We start from the raw sequence: 19,161 nt of genomic DNA on the forward strand, positions 1-19,161 counted from the left end.
GGGGGAGGGGGAGTGTTCTAGAACTTTACTTCTTTTAGTTTAGTGTTATAGAGCTATGTATTACACTGGCATAAAATAATGAATTCAGCCATTTTTGTTTCAATTTGGTACCATTTTTCAGCCCACTTTAGAGCTAGAACTGTGGCAACACTGATAGGAGAATCTATTCCTCCCAGAAAAACCTAAATGACGCTGCTCCTCGAAAAATCAAATGATTTCCAGTTCATTTATTCATTATTCGTTTACTTGGTCTCGCGGTAGAAATGTTTACAATTAGACTACATTTCTAAGGTTAGTCTGTACTGCTTATTCGCCTTCTTTTTTAGCATTAGATTTAATGTATTAAATCTTACAAATGTATTTTTACCGTAAATCAATGCTCTGTGTTCAAAACAATGAATGTTTACTTAAATTCCAACAGATCAAACTTTATCACTTCACCGTCATCGCTAATTACTTTCATTTCAAATTATTATGTACCAGCAACAAGCTCTCAGTATATATTTGCAATGCACGGATTTAGACATCCTGCTCCTTGATTTCGTGTGCTACATTATATCCTTCAAAAAAATATTTTACTCAGTACGAGTCAATTAACCATTAAGCAGGAATACTCAACTGCCACACGAATATTTCTTACATATCAGCACACATCAATATCATATTCTTATCCTAACTTAACCTAATCTTAACCTACGTACACGTACATAAGTAAACAAAATAAAAAATTCACATCATATAACAGTACATATTAGACGGTGAGAACGTATTGGAAAGTGAACGGGCATATTTGCTCTAACCTATCTTTTATCATTTTCTCTGATTTACTTTTTAAAATTTTAAGGCGAACAGCAAAACTATTTGATTATAAAAGAAAATAATGAAATGATTATCAAAGACGGGTTGCGAGCAACGTACCATCTATGAACTGGTGCGAACTGTACACAACTACATCTCCCATTTCCTTTGATAATGTATAAAGCAATAATGAAAATGAACTATAACATCTCAGAACACATTACTTCCGAATTTTCCTTTAATTGATGTATGCATTATATGTTTAATTTGGTACGTATTTCTTATTGAAAGAAAAATCTAATATTGTGCAAGCCTAAAGTATGGTAAAGAGATTTTAAAACTATATGGATTTATTTACCTTTTACCAGGGCCGTGCCGTGGGGGGGCGAGCGGGGCGACGGCCCCGGGCACCGAAGTAAGGGGGCGAAAAAGTCGGCAGGAAAAAGGAAAAAAGATAGGAAAAAATGCTTGGGATATATGTATGGGGGTGTCGTCGTATACTCTCGTCCCAGGCGCTGATTTTCCATGGCACGGCCCTGTCTTTTACATCGTATACTGAAACGAAAAAGACTACTAAATTTGTACATGATACTAAATTTTGATACCCCTTCCTTTGATAAAGAAAACCTTAATTTGTTTACTTTGAGTGTTCACAAAAGCAGTTCTATAGGGAACAGAGAAATTACTCAAACATAATATTGCAAACGGGTGTCACCGGTAGAAAATTAACTACTTAATCGCAAAATTGTCACCTTCCATTGTAATGTGGAAGCAAATCACCTTGTTCACTAACTCTGGTTTTTACACTTCCAAGGGAATCACAATACTCACATCAAGTAAAGGATTCCAGGACTGATCACACCAAAAGGAGTTTTGGTTCAATTCTTCCCGCTTGACGACGAACTTGGACAATAGGACAGCAGGGCCTCATTTTCCAATCTCGACAAACATCATCATATGGATCGTTGATTTCCTTTTCATCCAGCACTGATCCCCTTTTATTTCAACTTGTCTACAGACACTACTTATCTACATTTCTAAAGTTGTTAGTTTCTACCGGTTTGCTCAGTCGCTAACAACAACTGTAGTCCCCCCAAAATGTATATTAGATCACATAGACACCATCGAATATTGACACACCACACTGCATACAGCGTCGAGGCACCACTTCTACTATTTTGTTCTTGTTTCGTTCCGTCACTTCTTTTTTTTCCGTTTTTGTTTTTGTTTTTGCTTTTTATGTCTAATTCCGACTTTCACCACTTTGGTTCTTTTTCTAGATTAGTTTTTCCCACTTACATAAGCCTAAGTTTTCATATTTCACCAAAAATGTTCAGAACGATAAAAGTTATATCATACACTAAGGCATGAAGAAGATTACGGGGATTGCCTGATAAATCTCTACAACAATAAGATGAGCAAATCGTGATTTAAGATAAAAAATATCTGAATTAATTTTGACACCTGGAAACTCTTCTCTTAAATCTCTTACGTCAGATGATGCATGTAGAAGAAAACAATGTTAGATAAAGGAATTTATGTTAAAGATGGCCGAAAAATAGAAATTACACAAATTTACGAAGAATATTATAAAATTCTTATAGAAGACTTCTAAGTGCAAAATCCGATAGGAAAATGTTCTGAAGACATAAAAAATACTGAAATACAAACTTTTACCACAAGAAAATTATAAAACAAAGGAGAACACAAAAACCACACGAAAATTAATATACTACAATTCTAAGACCTAACCTCACCAAGATATAGCCTACCATTTTCCTCTTAACACTAAATACAACAAAACAAACAAAATTGCACCCGAAAATTACAATTTTAACTACAGTACCTATGTTTTTAATTTTAAATAGGATGATCCAAATTTTACCGCAACTTGATACCTGTCATGTTGGGAGGTATCAAGTATATCCCGTGAAAATGCGCCCTTAGACACAGAGTAGAACAAAGAGTACTTGAAGAGGTCGACCATTTCAAATATCTGGGAAGTATTTTGACGAAAGACGCATACTGCACCAGAGAGATTAGGTCGAGAATTGCCATAGCCAAAGAAGCATTCAACAAGAAAAGGTCACTCTTAACTAGCAGCCTTAATATTGGACTAAGGAAGAAATTGGTCAAGTGTTATGTACAGAGTATTGGACTTTATGGTTCAGAGAGTTGGATTTTACGGAAGTTAGGGAAGAAATATTTAGAGAACTTCAAAAGGTGGTGTTGCAGGAAGATGGAGAAGATAAAACGGACAGAAAGAGTAGTAAAGAAGACATTTTAGAACGGATAAGTGAGAAGAGACGCTTCTAGCCACCATCCTTCATAGAAAGGCCAATAGGGTAGAAAACATCTTGAGAAGAAATAGTCTTCTTCATACCGCCATAGAGGGAAAGATGAAAGAAAAGTTAGGAGTAGGGAGAAGAAGAGCACAATTGATCTATGAGTTGAAAAATAGAAGAAAATATTGCGAGTTAAAAGAGGAAGCTGAAAATCGAGAAACAGGCCCAAACTAGAAATTAAGAAAAAAAGTAAATGAAAGAAAACTCATTAGTCACAGGACCTGCCAATAGGCAGAATACTTAATAATAATTTTATTCATGACATCGAATGCGAACAATTGTTCTTTGTTTTTAATTTAATACTAACTGAAATGATCGATCTTCTCAGGGAAAAGATAAGGTTTTGCAAATTATTTGAACGTAATGATATTGTTATTTATGTATATATATTTTTGGGGTTTATCGGCATCTATGGGATTAAACCAATCACGTATGAGGATCTCGTCTTTTGGCGATCACACTGTTCGGGGAAGTAAGGGAACGCATTGATACCTGTATGTTAAGTATCATTCTGGCATTTGCCTGGTGTGAATGAGGAACGTCCAAGGACAATCTCATCTCTAAGGGAGAACAAAAGAGAATTAAAAGGACAAAATGTTAAAAAGGAAGTGAGTTAAATGAAAAAGAAAGAGAATTAATTGAAAATTTTAAATCAAGATCGAATTGGGATAGTGAAAGTGAAAATAAATTTGCCAAAGATTATGAATGAGATAAATTCTTAAAAAATAAAATAGTTTCTTTATTGAATTATAAGTGATTTTAATGGAATATTTCAATGAAAATTATATTCGTAATACAACACGTTAATAAACAATGATTTTGCAGGTCATATGAATAACTATAGACTATCTTAAGTTACTTTTTGGTTCAAATTGAGTCAAAATGCTTTTCTTAAAAATTCGAGTATTTTCCTTCTAGTGGTGTAATAATGTAACTTTACTACGAGATGGTAAATTTTCAACTAATCTAAGTCAGCATCTGAATTATACGTAAACAATCCTAAGTATATTTCTACAATTTCTAAATGCCTTTATTCACTCTCTCAGGTAAGGAGGACACACTCAGTTGCAAGTAGATATTCAACATACCATTATACCATGCAAGAAAGGATCACCCAAAGTGTTCTATAATAACACCCCTAGGATTGGCAAAAGTTTATTACAAACAAAAGAATTCCTTCACTGCTCTCAATATGGACGTGGAAAACTTCAAACACTTTAAATCGTTATATGAACATCGTTTAACTCTTTTATGTCCTTACAAGAAACGTGGAAGTGAATATGCATCTATACCAAAAATAGTTCATATCCAAGTGAGATAAAAAAAAAACATATCCTGGGTAACTTTACTTCAATGAAAAAAAATCTTGTGTGTGCTTAAGTAAACGTGCACAACATCTATGTAGCCAGATAAAGTTCTCCAGTGTTAAGTGATGAAATGAAATCTGATTTTTTTTTTCAAAATACAGGGATATTGTCACGTTATTGAAATTTAGTGTGAGTATTACAAGAATACACTACACGTAACTGGCATGAGTTCGAATTCGGATCTAAAAATGTGTGACATATTTCCTTTTTTTTCTTCTTCTTCTTCTTCTTCTTCTTCTTCAAAATCAGCATACTTTTCAATAATCTGTCAAGTTATGCTTTGTACTTGAAGTATTCTTTAAATGCAACTAGTAAATCCATGGTAATATTTAAAAGAATATAATTTTGTGGTAAAGTATTCTGTCACTTCACACTTACATTTATAAAAAACGTTATTTATATAGAGAAACATAACAGAAAACAATGCCTAAAATGTGTATATTTAGAAACATACACTACTTTTTAGGTACGTAAAAGAGACTTACTTTCTCTTCTCCTATAAAAGTACGAATTTATGACTGTTTAGTTCACCACTGAGATATAGATAGTAGCTGTTGTATTGGAAAAATAAAAATGGAAACATTTAAACGATTTTGTTTATAATAAATAAGAATGAACTTTATTAGTATTAATGTTAAGAATAAATGATAATATCAAATAAGGAAAGTAGAAAATAGTTGTATGAAAAGTTTAGATAAATATACTATAGTTAAATTTAAAAAAAAAAAATCTGTGTATAGAAATGGGAATGAGAGGCTATTCTCCACTAAGAAAAACAGAACTAGTTAACCTAATTACACAACATGAAGGTGAAATATCATCACCAATAAAAGTATTTTACATAAAAAAAACTTGCATATCCAAACTAAAAAGGGATGATCCTAGTAACATATTTTTAGAAGCAATTCCTAGGGCTCAAATGTTATCTCGTTAAAAAATTAAATATAAATAATAACAACGAGTTAAGATAGTTTGTAATAACAAAGATATACGATCTTGAACATCAAAGAAAAGAATAAGGTAAAAAAATTACCAGTAGTGCAGTTGATAAGAAACTTGGCGTTGAAGAATTAACCGATTGAATAATGTACACTTTTGTAAGTCAAAGAAAATAAACTGAACAATCTATCTGCTTATCGTAAACTATCCAAAACTTTATTAAACGATTTCAAAACAAGGTGAATTAGAGAGAAATTCCAATAAATCAAACATTATCTGAATATTTTATAAGATAATTCAAAGAAAAAATGAAATGGAGATAAATTTTACATACTGAAAAACTTCAGAAAATTTCATTAAGGAGTTCAAAGATGAAGAAGATTGGTTTCATATACCTAGCAGGAAAAACTTTCAAAGGGATCTTTATGAATTTCATGATAATGAATGGCAATCTCTAGCAATGTATATTTGAAAATCAAAATTTGTCCAGAGAATTTAAACGTAAAGTAAGAAGAGAATTTTATGAAGAACTGCAAAATAATTCAAAATGTAATATTTGTTATGAATTGAATGAACAAAAAGTAAAAAAAAAATATGTAATCACGTGTTTTGTAAGTAATTTTGATTAGATGGTTAAGGGAAAATGATAATTGCCCATAACATAGAAGAGTAATAAAAAAATAAAGTTAATTCGTCTCTTGGAGATAATAATGAAATTGATAATGAACTAGAAATGAAGTATGAAATTAGTAGTAAGCCCTTTGCAGTTGATGATGATGATGAATGTGGTCATGAGCATAAGACCACATTTGTAGAAGCGCTAAATACCATTTTACTATGAGAAGAGGTGAAAAAGGTACGTATAATATGTTTTGTATAGAGCGTTGTAGGTTTAATAAATATTGATGATGATGAAGATGGTTTTGTTGAAGATTTGTTTTTCAATGTTAGAAATAACACTAAAATTTAAGGAGCGTACATCTCTACCACCTAATTCTTAATGTTAACAAAGATTTTTTATAGAATAAATAAGAGAGAAGTAAATTGTAGTAATATCAATATTGCTCGTAATAGTGTAGTGAAAAAATGAAATCAAATAGAATAATCAAAGTAGAAAACAAGCATATGAATAAATGTTAGGGTGGAACGAAAAAATCAAATTTTCAAGTATCGAATTCTAATGGGGCTCAAAAGTTGCATATTTTCGTGCTAATCAATGGAAATAATAATGTAAAAATCACACTTTGGATTTTCAGTTCGCGTAAATGGCCTAAAGTTTAGAAAATATGACAAAAACGCCAAAATTTACTTTTACGCAAGAAATATACAGATTCCTTTTTTATTATTTCTATAGCATCTAAATATTTTATTTTAGTTGTGTAAGGTCATGTTCGTTAAAAATTTTTGGGGCCGCGGTGGCTCAGTGGTAGAGCGTTCACCTCTGGTGTTTGGGGTCCCGGGTTCGATCCCAGCCCCCGCCAAGTAAACTTTGTGGTGGACAAACACCGTGTGCGTGGGTTTTCTCGGGGTTCTCCCGTTTCCTCCCACTTTCTTCATTCCACCATTTCATTCATTACTCATAATCACCGTCTCCTTTAGCCTAACCGGCAAAACCGTGGGACGTAAAACTCAAAGATTTCATTTTCGTTAAAAATTCGTTAATGTGTGTGATTTTATACATTTTATTTTCATAATGAATTTGCAGCTCTTCGCCAATTTCTCATTTTTAACTTGTAATGGCCCAGAACTCACCACGAGGAGGTGTCTGCAATTTGAGTTCCACTCACACCCTATCCAAACATCCTATCAATTAGGATGTGCTAAATTATGTTGATTTATTTAAGGATGTCTTAAATTAAGATTCTTTAAATCAAATTTGGTATTGAGAGTTTTGAGAGCAAAGTTGGTCTAATGTAACCATCTCTATTTTCTTGTCCGCACACTTTTCCTGCAGACTTTGTAACAAGTTCGACACATCTTTCATCTTCCTGAGTATTGTATGGAAAATTTAAGAAGTCAAGCTCATGAGCAGATTTGTCATGCATAAGGATAAGATAGTTTCTGTTGTTAAGTTTTTGAGCACTAGAGGGTGTGGCAGCTTACATTTTCTCCAATCTATAAGCTCACTGTGGTCCGTGGCATTAAAATTTATTTAAGGTGTCATGAAAGTTTGTTAACGTGGAGTCTGAACCACTTGAGCTTCCGCCGGGAATCAAACCGTGGTCTCTCATGCCAGGGGCGCAAGAATGAGCTCTCATTAATAGGAAAGTATTGGAAAGATATAAGATGGGAATAAAGATAAAATAATGACTGAATTTGTTGGAATAAAATCAAAACTATTTGTACGTAAAGTAGATAATGAAGAAAAGAAAAAAGCAAAACAAATAACCAAGTTAGTAGTAGCAAAAGAAATTAAATTTGATAATTATAGGAAATGCCTGTTCAAGAATTGTCACGTCTTCCAACATAAGACCCTAGTACAAAAGACTAAACATTTACGCTCTGTAAATATTGGGCTGGAAGTATTTGTAGATGGATTAAGCAGTTGACGGAAATCGAAATTTTATTCATGGCCACATGGATTTCCGCTTTTCTGGATTTTTGTCATGAGGAAAGAAAATACTACAGAAAAAGAATGGTAATACTGCTCAAAACAAATTACTGCTCTTGGACAATTGATCAGGCCTGACTGTATGAGTTCGACCTTCTAGTTTGATTAAATCCTCACAATCCGTGTGATTGCGGCTCGTCTTGCACTAATAGCGTGCAATTAAGTTTGCCCAAAATTCAGCATGTTTAAATGTGAAATCTTAGAGAGCCTCTACACAGGTGTTAAATCAGGCAAGGTACTCTCTAATTTTCGTGATCAAAAACGAAGGCCTAGATAAAACAACAATCAGGGTTCTGAGTTCAAATTTGAGACAATAAGAATAAACAAGGCAATCACAGTGCTTGTATCAATTGAAACTTTATGGCAGAATCAGGAAAGAATTCTGTAATTAATTAATTAATTACGAGGAACCTGGCAGGGGTATGAACTCTGGATCATATTATTTGAATTTGTGATGTCTGTACTACATTTTGACTAAAATTCAGGAATGTCGGGATAGTAGTTTGGCCAGGTCAGAGTGATAAGTATCGATCCTTTTTTAATGTTGTGATGCGTTTGTCTGTTGTATTGTTTTTCACGAACCAGAATCTGTTATAATAGTTTACGCATTTTCATCCATCTTTAACCATTGGTTCTTGAAGAAACGTAAGCATCTCAACCAGGAAATGGAACCGAAAACCAAGGTTATAAAGCCAGATACTTCTGCCCCTCGACGAATTGTCTTCAGAAATATGACGTTCGGCTTGACCTTTCCTTCCTTGCGATAGGTACGAAACAACCATGTAAGTCAAACTTCGCGGCTATGTGCATCTTCGGAGTGTGTAGGTAGATCTATTTCTCATGTTATTGGTTTGAAAAGTTAGACTTAGATTCCCGCGCGAACAAGGAAGGTTTTGACGTAGAAATTTTGCCTCCCATCTCCAATAGAATTAATTCAATTTTTCTCTTTTTTCGCGAAATGTTCGGCCGTCCACGACATATTTTCGACAGACGTTTTCGAATTCGTCTTCTCGGTCATGGCAGCTTTTATTTTCCACCGATTTAGGACAATTGGCTTTGTTAAATATGATACTGAAAATTCCATGGACTTCATATTTATTCAAAAATTGAACTATTTTCTCACATCTATTCAATTTCACATACCGTTTGTGATTTCCCTCTAGTTTTCATGAAATTAATCGGACTTTGTCAGATTTTTTTACACTAAATGACACTTAGAAAATTACGTTTCCAGCAAGGAATTATTTCAATTTAAGGCATGTTTTAAAAAATGATAAAAATTTTCCTGTCGTTTCGCCATATCTAGCAGAAACATAAGTTTTCCATTTATGAATTTTCATTCGTTTTAATAAACACTAGTGATTGAAATTTGACACAGCAGCGAGATACTAACATTACTGGATAGTGGAGATAAATATTGTTTATTATTTATTCTCATTATAAGTTTCATTATCTTCTCTCTTTTGTTGTTCACATACACACATACTCTCCACGCTGGTTCTGACACTTTAATAAGCATGTTACGTTAAACGAACGGCCCTTGTAATAATTTCATCCCATTGCATTTTTATACCATATTGGAACATTTCAAGAATTTGCACATTAGACATTGAGTTTTAAAGACTATTAATTAATTTTAATTAGTATCAGTTGGTACCATGAGAGCTATGCATTGTATAATATTTGTATAAACTTCGAACATGTAGTTCGCGTTATATAACCACACTTCGCATTGTTAAAGTATTTTCTTCTACTTTTGTCATATAATAAATTGTTATTAAAGTTTGATTTGCCATGTATAATTGAAGTTACGATATCAATGAATAATAGTATAGGCAAATTGAGTTCTGAATTTCGAAACATGGCATGGGATAAGATTGAAGAACCTAGAATATGATCCTGAAGCTCTTACTATCTGATTATGTTTTATATTTTACCTATTTTTGCTCTATCGTTTTAAATATTACACAGTTTGTAGAGATCACGAGTTCGATTCTTTTTGACGTGGAATTTCGCTCACTTACGTTTACAATTTAAAGACTGGTACCTTAGGGCCTCTGCAAATAAAGTCAAGAGTTCTGCATGATCCTTTTTCATCCTCGTTTTCACTCTTCACTGGGAGAATAGTGGAGTTACGCGTTACAAAGATATATCTCATCCATCAGACTTACATGCGGATCTCTTCATCTTGTTAGATGTCTGGTTGGATTTCTCAGCTTATTTATAAAAATTGCTTCTCTCAATTTCACTCACCTTTTTAGGTGCAGCTTGGTCATTTCTGTCACAAACAGCCTGCTGCCCTAACAATATATATTCCACCCGTTTATATATTAAGGGCCGAATGGACAACATCCTCCTTTTTTGAAGTTGGTTAAAAATGAAATCCAAATCAGTGCCTGGCTTTGTATTCCAGGCGAATACTTCCTCCAGATATATAATCTGGAACTACACACGTAGAAAATATGTGACTTCCTCCACATTGATTCTGGAATTATTTTAAATTAATATTTTTCTGACCAGAGTATGCTCTTCTTTATTAAAAATAAAGTATTTGTATCAGTTTCCATAACTTAACGTTATCTTCCTCAGACATCTGAGGAACATGTGAGAAAGATAACGTTACGTTATGGAAACTGTTACGAAATATTTTATTTTTAATAAAGAAGTCCATACTCTGGTCAGAAAAAATATTGATTATTTAGAACATACAGTATGCATCTTTGCTTGACATTTGGCCACGGAAGCAACCATTTTTGATGAAGTCCTTTCTTTGGTTCTAACGTTAGACTGTAGCTGTCTCCAGTAGCTTCAATGATGATACAGAATGTTAAACTTCCAACGTATAATGGTAGTTTTTTTTATTTGCGGTGTTTTTTTTTTAAGTAAGTACGTTTTGAAATTTAAAAAGGTATTCTTTTCGTGACAATTTTATTGTTACATGAAAACCTTTGCCTTAATCTATTTTTCTACATAGTTTCCACTAATATTAAGGTACTTATCGTATCGTACAACAAGCTTTTGAATATCATTCTCATAGAAGTCTTTAGCCTGATTTGACAAACACTGCAACATGTCAGGTTTGGACCTCATCATCGCCATCATAGCGCTGACCACCCAGATACTTCTTCAAATACAGGAACGTGTGCTAGTTACTTATTAGATAACGACGAAATCCGTAAGTGGTCTGTTCTTTTTACTTCTTCGCCAACTTCCTGCACCAAGTTTTCAGTGATGAAAGAAGGTCGCCCACTTCGTTCCTTATCATTAACATTCGTGTGGCCATCTTTGAAAGCTCTTACTCTTTTTCGTACCATTCCATCGCTCATAATGTATTCTCTATACACTTCACTAATCTGGTGATAAAGTCCAGCCACTTTCATGCCTTTAACAATAAGAAAACGAGTCATAGCGCGTATTTGCAATTTCACTCACCAGCAAAAGCCGCGTGGCAGGCTCTGGTCCTTCATGGGTTGTTCCGCCTTAGAATTGTTATGTTATGCGTAGCATATCATTTACTTCCTACCTAAAGCTCAGGCTGGTATAGCGGAGAAGCAAGGATGTGGAAAGGTAGGGTCCCGGCCTTACAGAAGATATTATCCCGGCATTCTCCTGGTAGGATTGAGGTTTGTAGTAATAAACATTGTCACCCATGTAAGTTATTAGTAGGCCCTATTATCAACGTAAATATTAAAACAAATGTTTGTGAGAGAAGCATATGACTAGGTATTCATATCATTTTCTGCAAAAATGTGAATAATAAAATAATCTATTAATACATACAACGCTAAATACGAAGTATGTTTCGCAACAAGGATAATTTATCTTGGAGATGGATATGTCGAATACCCTGTCCTTCATGTTCCTTGTAATGTTTTCTAATTCAGGAAAGACTACAATAAACACATTTTACATATTTTTGTATTATCATCATCTTTTGCATTATAACATGTAGTATATTATATAATGGTATATTATATACAGTATAAGGATAACCAGAAATGATGTTTTGTGTAAATCGCGATTTAAAATATTCGTATTCTAATAATAAAGACTGAAAATCGCTGGCATTAGCGCTCTCATGCGGTTTCTGGAACATGTGCGGTTATGAGAGATATATTGTCATGTAGAGCCATTCATGGCACATCAGAAACACAAAATTGACCATCTTTGACTTATGACAGTATTTGTGCCGGCCAAAACGTATATGACATAACGTGAGTTGCCTATCTTGCAGGCGACAATTCAGCTTCCTGACTGATTTTCCTCATTTTACACCAAGTTGCACCGAGGGTATCAAATCATATATTATACGTTTGTTGGTTCTGCTTCTATGGTGGAAAATAGAAAGTGGTCACTCAAACATAAAACAAATGATTCGAATTCGAATTTTTCTACTCCCTTTTCACTAGAATTTTGAAAGGATAAATGCTGTACATTGTTTTGTGTTTCCTGTAAGACCCTTCGAGCAAAGTACACTCATATTTTCTTTTAACTTCGTAACTCAAGACGTTTCCGAGATATGGACAATGTTTGATATTCGAATTTTCAAGAACAACTTCGAAATCCAACGGATTTTGAAGTTGATTTTCTGGCCAAAGTTATCTTTGGACATGAGATACATTTGGTACGAATATCATAGCAGTCGATATAAGGGAGTTTTTCATCTCCTTATCCGGATATACCCATTATAGGTAATGGCTAAATGACAATTTAACTGGCAACAGGGCTAGAAGCTGTGGAGCCTTTCCAATAGAGAACTGGAAGATATAACAAGCTTAAGTGCGAGTCATTTTTGTCTTGTTGTCCTTTCTCAGCTACAGGCTGAGTCTAAACAGTCTGCGTTGAAGACACGCTCTCGTAAGCTACAGCAAACCAAGTAACCAATCAGCATTGGAAGGCCAAGTACAACTGGATAATGAGAGTTGTTGATGTTATGATTTTAACACTCGAGTGGTTGATTTTATATAAGTATTTGATGATGTTCAAGAATGGCTGAAACTCAACATACATTCCGATCTTCGTTGATGATATTAATGTCTCCTAAAATTACTTCTCCTACACACACCTATAATCACTTCTTCATGTAAGTACCCTGTTTCATTTTACCTGCGGCATACTTTAAAATACTTCTCAATATCTTAGAATGTAAGCTAATATGAATGCATCGATATAAGAAATGTATTAGTGTAAAAGGTAAAGAGATATTAATGAGCACAGAACATTTTGCATAGAGCTCTTCGGTTTTGTTACTTGTTTATTTTCTTCTTGTTAAAAGATGCCTATGGGAAGAATATACTGTGTCATACACATTAGGACAAGAAGTCAATACGGCAAGAATGAATTCACCGTCTAGGAGGACTTCTGTTCGAAATTAAATGAATTCAATTTCTAATTTAAGATTCACGATTATGACCTTCTGCCAAAAGATGGATGATTAGTGAAAGAGACAATTGATGAAATGACAATGTGAGAGATGATGTGAGAACCAGAAAGAACTCACGGACACAATGTTGTCCACCACAAACTTACATGGTCTGACATCGAACCAGAGAACCCTTGCACAAAGATGAGAGTTCTGCCTCACAGTCACCTCAGCCACTAACTTCTCGTGGAGAATAATGATAAAGCGTATAATAATAATAATTCTAAAATTCTAGTAATTTATGATGAAGAGTCAGAGACCGTAGTGAGTGAGGGAAGTCACATTGTTAAAAAAATAAAGTTTTATACATGAAACTAAGGAAAGAAATTTTATCTAATGTAGTAATTGTTACAAACAAGAATTGATACATTAGATAAGTATTTTTCACTCAGTTTAAAGCGATGAAACTTTTTCACCGTTGTAACTTCCCACAGGAGTCACCTCTGAGGGAGAGATTAAACTGTTTTTGTCTTTAACCAACTTGAAACTCAGAATTCCTTCCAGTTACTCATTATGCACAGGAGAGAAAGAAGCGTGGGAAGATCCAAGGCTTTACATGCACGGATACAGGAAAATCCAAAGCTTCCGGTTTGAGACTCAATTTAGATGCCTTGATGCGCAGTTAGATATAAGCATGCGTTTATAAGTAAATCAATTGATTTTTGCTATCGTAAAAAAAGATAGTACTCAAGAACTACGCACGTATACGCACGTATGCCTAGATACGCCTACACATGATATTTGATCTTCACGTGTTAAGTTCTACACTGGTTTTGTTTAAATCTTCTATTGAACTGGTTAAACCGCATTTCACTGCACAATTAGCAGTCTCCTTAAGAAAACAACGTGGCTTCTCGTATGACAAAGACTCGTAAAATAGAAATTTAGTTTCCTCTTTAAACTACATGACGTTGCACAATTCATTTATAAAAACTGCTTTTAAAATAAAGGGTTGACATTTCATCAAGTAATGGAACCATGTCTGAGGAGTATTTCACTAGATCGATTTGCTTTAATTGATTGGAGTTAATATAAAATCTTGCTTAAAATGGTACCCGAAAATTGGTTGTGTTTTTGTGCGAGGCAAGCACCCACATTGCAGATCTAGCACGGGGCACGCAAACACAGTTTTGAGCCACTGGAAAGGGTAATATCTATCCGTAGAGTGTCTTATATTTTGTAAATTTTTATAGTAACACTTATTTGGTTACAACTGACGAACTGTGGAATGGTGGATTACTGCCAGGCTCGTAGCCAGAACACTAGGATATGGAGGGCTGAGGTAATTTTCGGGGAATTAACTCGAGTTCACCCTGCGTTCTTGATTGCTTAATTTTTTGAACATACTCTTATCTAAACCAGGCACCACCGGATTATAGATGTTTGAGCAGTTTCATCTCTTCGGGCAGTTAAGCATTGTTTTACCGATACTTTGAGCGGCAAGGTAATTCGATTATGTGTCAAGAAGTTACTAACTCCTGAACGAGAAATATCCTTGATCTCAAAGTGTGTCTGGATAACATACAGAAAGAATATTTAATAATAATTTTGCTTTATAATATTAAACTTATACAGTATATGTTTAATAGAGTTACTTTTTTCCTGCGAAAAGTAATAATAGAAATGACTTTTAAAAGGATTGAAATACACTTTAGATTAATTATTTTAATTATTACATAGATACATAATATCTTGTATTTTGTTTTAAGACTGAACGAATACACGATAAGCCTTAATATCTACAAAATGTAACAGGCACCCTTGTATCGCTCACACTTTATAAGGTAACAGAAAAAATACATTCTGACTATTATTATTATTATTATTATTATTATTATTATTATTATTATTATTATTAAGCTTCTTCTCTGGTCCAGTGCACTGTACGTGTACCTTTGGTCACGGTATCCCTAGTTCGATTCTCGGTGGGGGAGTCTTGAAAACTTTGACGCATTACGGTGGTTCGAATTCCACTTTAAACTGTAGATCCAAGTCTTGTATAGCCTCGGTGCTGAAAAGAACGTTAAACTCCACAACAACTAATTAATGTTGCCAACAAGACTATACTTGGGGCGATCATCTCGTCTCAAAAATGTGTAGTGAACGCGCTTTCTCGTCTCGAAAAGTATATTTGTTTCTATTGGAATAGCTCTTTCTCGTTTCGTATCACATCATGAGAATTCTGTGTCGTTTCGTCTCGTCTCGTGGGCAATATTGCAATCAATCAACCAATATGTATAATTTATATCCATCCATGTCACTCAGCTTATATTCTCCTTCCCAGGAAGAAATGCTCCAGGACAGAGTAGCTATTCCAATATTTCGCTTAACCGCGAGAAATTATCTGCAATCTCTACCACTGTTGTATAAACTTTTTCTTGGTTGATCAATTGATATATTTCACTTGACATGTAAAGATAAAAGGCAGGCCGATACGAAATAGGTCAAATGGATCCACGGGATGTGTAAAAGTAAACGTTCATACACTTACTTAATTTTGCACCTAGTGGAAGTTAAGTAGTCAAATAAATCATAATACTCACTTTACAAAGGTTGGGCGTACTGGCGTAGGTAGAATGAGAAAAATTTCCGGTCCCACCGGGCATCGAAGCCCGGACGCCTAATAGAGCACGCTACAGCAGTCCTTTACATGACATGAGATTATATGTTTCTGAGGAAGAGAAAAGAAATAATAGCTATTAATATTTGAATTTAACACTTAATACTAAACCCTTCTCACTGATCTACTCTGTAAAGCTTTTACAAAAAACATATTTATAAATAAAAGAATGAAAATTAAATGATGTAAAGTATTTGTATGTATGATGTTCACTTTCCTTCGGACTGTGGATTATGTAAATGTATCACTGACTGGTGGTCGCGAACCTACTGGGCCTGGCGCAGGTATGCTACCAACAATCACCGATCCATTCACCAAACCAGTTGTCTCCGGAAAATAGAACTCAAATTTGTCCAAAGAATACGATTTCAGGTCCTCTTCCATCTCAACTCGCAGCCCGGCATCCAGGCCTGCAGTCCGTGATCCGCACACCTTCGAGTAAAAGGTTGCGAACCACAAACTACCGACACAATAAGTCGACCCCCAGTGGAGTTGTCAATGAGGACTATGGAAATCTTGAAATTAAGTCTGTAATGGCCCTACCAGACAAAATAAAATACTTTCAATACAATCTCAAACTAAATTTAGCGCAACGGAAAAAAATATTCCAAACTGAAATTTTGGAAAAGAAAATGATTATAAACTAAAAGAATTGAATTTCTTCAGAATTCGGTTATTTTCCTCTCCGGTCACACTAAGAAAAACACCAGTTTTCTTCTCTTCACAGCTGTACTATTCAATTTTTCCAAAGTGTGTATTGTTCGCGTACTGCTCTGAACCTCATCAATATTTCATACACATTGCATATTACTCTATTCTCAACTACTTAAATTTTAGTAAAATGTTTCTCTCTTTGAAAGAAAATCAAATATTCTATCCACGGCTCATACACTTTATTTCTATAATCAATAGAAATTCTCATAACATAAAGTTCGTAGGTAAATATTTGAAAAAAATCAAATATATCATAAATCAGTATACCCATCAGAATTCAACTTCACAAATTAATATTAAATTTCTTTGGTTTGAACAGTCTCATTCAAAATAGGTTGTTTACTTTAGAAATTATTTTTTTTAAACTTAATCAGCATATATTAGTATTATAAGTTGGTAATGATGAAAAGTTAGAATAAATAGTTGAAAATAAAATCATACCGAGGTTGCAACACTTCAATAGTGTTTAAATCACAATATATTTTCTTTCTTATTTTCTGGTAAGCTATTTCTATGCATTTTCCCTCTTTTCTTTTGTTAATGTCAGTTCTGCATGGTGATGACCGGTGAGAGGATTTTACGCCCTTCTTAGCTACCTCATTTTTGAACACGGTCTTCCCACCCTACCATGTTACAACTTGTACTGACATTTCTTTTGAGAAAAGTTACTTGAGAGACAATAAATATCTTACATCTAACCTAACATACCTAAGCTATCTTAACCTACCTAACCTACCTTAACTAAACTAACTTAACCTACAGACAATCACAAATACACTGACAATTTCATTTTATGATAGCACAATATCTTTTCCAGATACCGTACAAGGACGTTTAGTTATCAGGTTGTTCATTTGATTACTATTAATGTTTCTAATTTGAAATTTCCAAAATAATTCAATAAATACTATAAACTTCAGATGGGTATCAGAATACAGATCGAGGTTCGAACTACTGATGAAAATCTCGCATTACCGGTACTAAAGAAAATGCACCCATACTGTCTACTTGAGCCGGGAAGATTTTAAACAGAAGTGGTTATAATTCTTGCATATAAGCAAAGAAAAGAAAGTTAAATTACATCACAAGCAGTACTTTCGAGGTTAAACAAAAAAAATAATTTCTACCAATTATAAACTCTAATATTTCATTCAACTTTTGGATAAATACATATATAGGTTTGTACACTCCGCATCAAAAAATTGCCACAGCTAACGCCGTGCAGCTAAGCCACCCAATATACATCTTATCCCATAATTGTGTCTGGTAAAAACGTCCACTCTCTCTACTCCTTTCCTCTCTCCCATACTAAAATAAGCAAAACGGATAAGTGCTATTCTTATTTCAAAATATACACAAAATGAAACAATCAAAGCGAGACGAAACAGGATTCATAAGTTAATGTACGGAGAAACTTAAACACACACACAATGAACACTTGAAACCGATGTATGCCTACTAGACAGACTTACAGAAGTGAGATAGAGAGAGGAAAGGGGAGAGAAGAAGAAGAAGAAAAACTGAACACAGATAAAAATATGGAATTTAAAAGTATTAAAAAAAAGAACCTAACATTATAAAGTTCCGTTTCTAGAAATCCAACAGAAATATAGAAGTAACGTTTGGATTTTATATTTCTTCAGGACTATTCGAGTACATAGAATATACAGGAAACAATCATTAAGTCACTTTCATAATGAATACCAAACTTGGAGGTCAAATTAAGTACTCAATTTCCTGTGAAATTGTAGAGCTCTGAAACACATATAGAATAATGTGAGTCAGTACTAGAAAACCAAACTGTATCATAATGAAAAGTTACAAAAGTGCAAAACAAAAATTGGATGTTCTTTAAAAACGTAACAGACCTTGCATGTTTCATATTGAAAACATGAATAAAATACATTGAATTATAGGATGCAAAGGAATTTTGTGTCAAACTAATATAAATAAAATCTTCTCTTGAATCAGCAGAAAAGAAGCCATTTTCTAGTCATCTCTGAAGATTTATCTCTTCTGAACATCCATTCTCGATTTCACCTATTGTTAATATAATGTTCTAATTTGAATAGATAGAATGAACGTGCCAGAGCTTAAGTGGGCCATTACATCAATTGGGTGATGTGGGTTGGTTATGGACCGACACTGCGTCGAAGATTCGAACCCGTACTGACCCGATAAATCGATTGAGACACGATAACCTGGAGGACAAAGAAGATATTTATGAGAGAGAGAAGCAATAAGAGAGAGAGAGAAGTAATAAATAGGAGAGGAAGATAAAGATGACTAGACATAGAGAAAGACGAATTTATAAATGAACACTATTTATCATTATACTCTATGAC

General features: G+C 33.9%; 1 protein-coding gene across 1 annotated transcript in view; it reads right to left on the reverse strand.

Annotated features, from left to right (window-relative positions):
• LOC145666680 (uncharacterized) overlaps positions 1 to 19,161 on the reverse strand; it is a 346,326-nt gene that overhangs the window by 49,605 nt on the left and 277,560 nt on the right. Inside the window, exon 2 of the mRNA XM_081734157.1 lies at positions 16,026 to 16,153. Coding sequence (XP_081590283.1) covers positions 16,026 to 16,088 — 63 coding nt within the window. The 5' untranslated portion in view covers positions 16,089 to 16,153. The remainder of the gene's footprint in view (positions 1 to 16,025; positions 16,154 to 19,161) is intronic.

The sequence above is a fragment of the Thermobia domestica genome, chromosome 12 (genome assembly GCF_964235325.1).
Source record: "Thermobia domestica chromosome 12, izTheDome1.hap1.1, whole genome shotgun sequence".
Lineage (NCBI taxonomy): Eukaryota > Metazoa > Arthropoda > Insecta > Zygentoma > Lepismatidae > Thermobia > Thermobia domestica.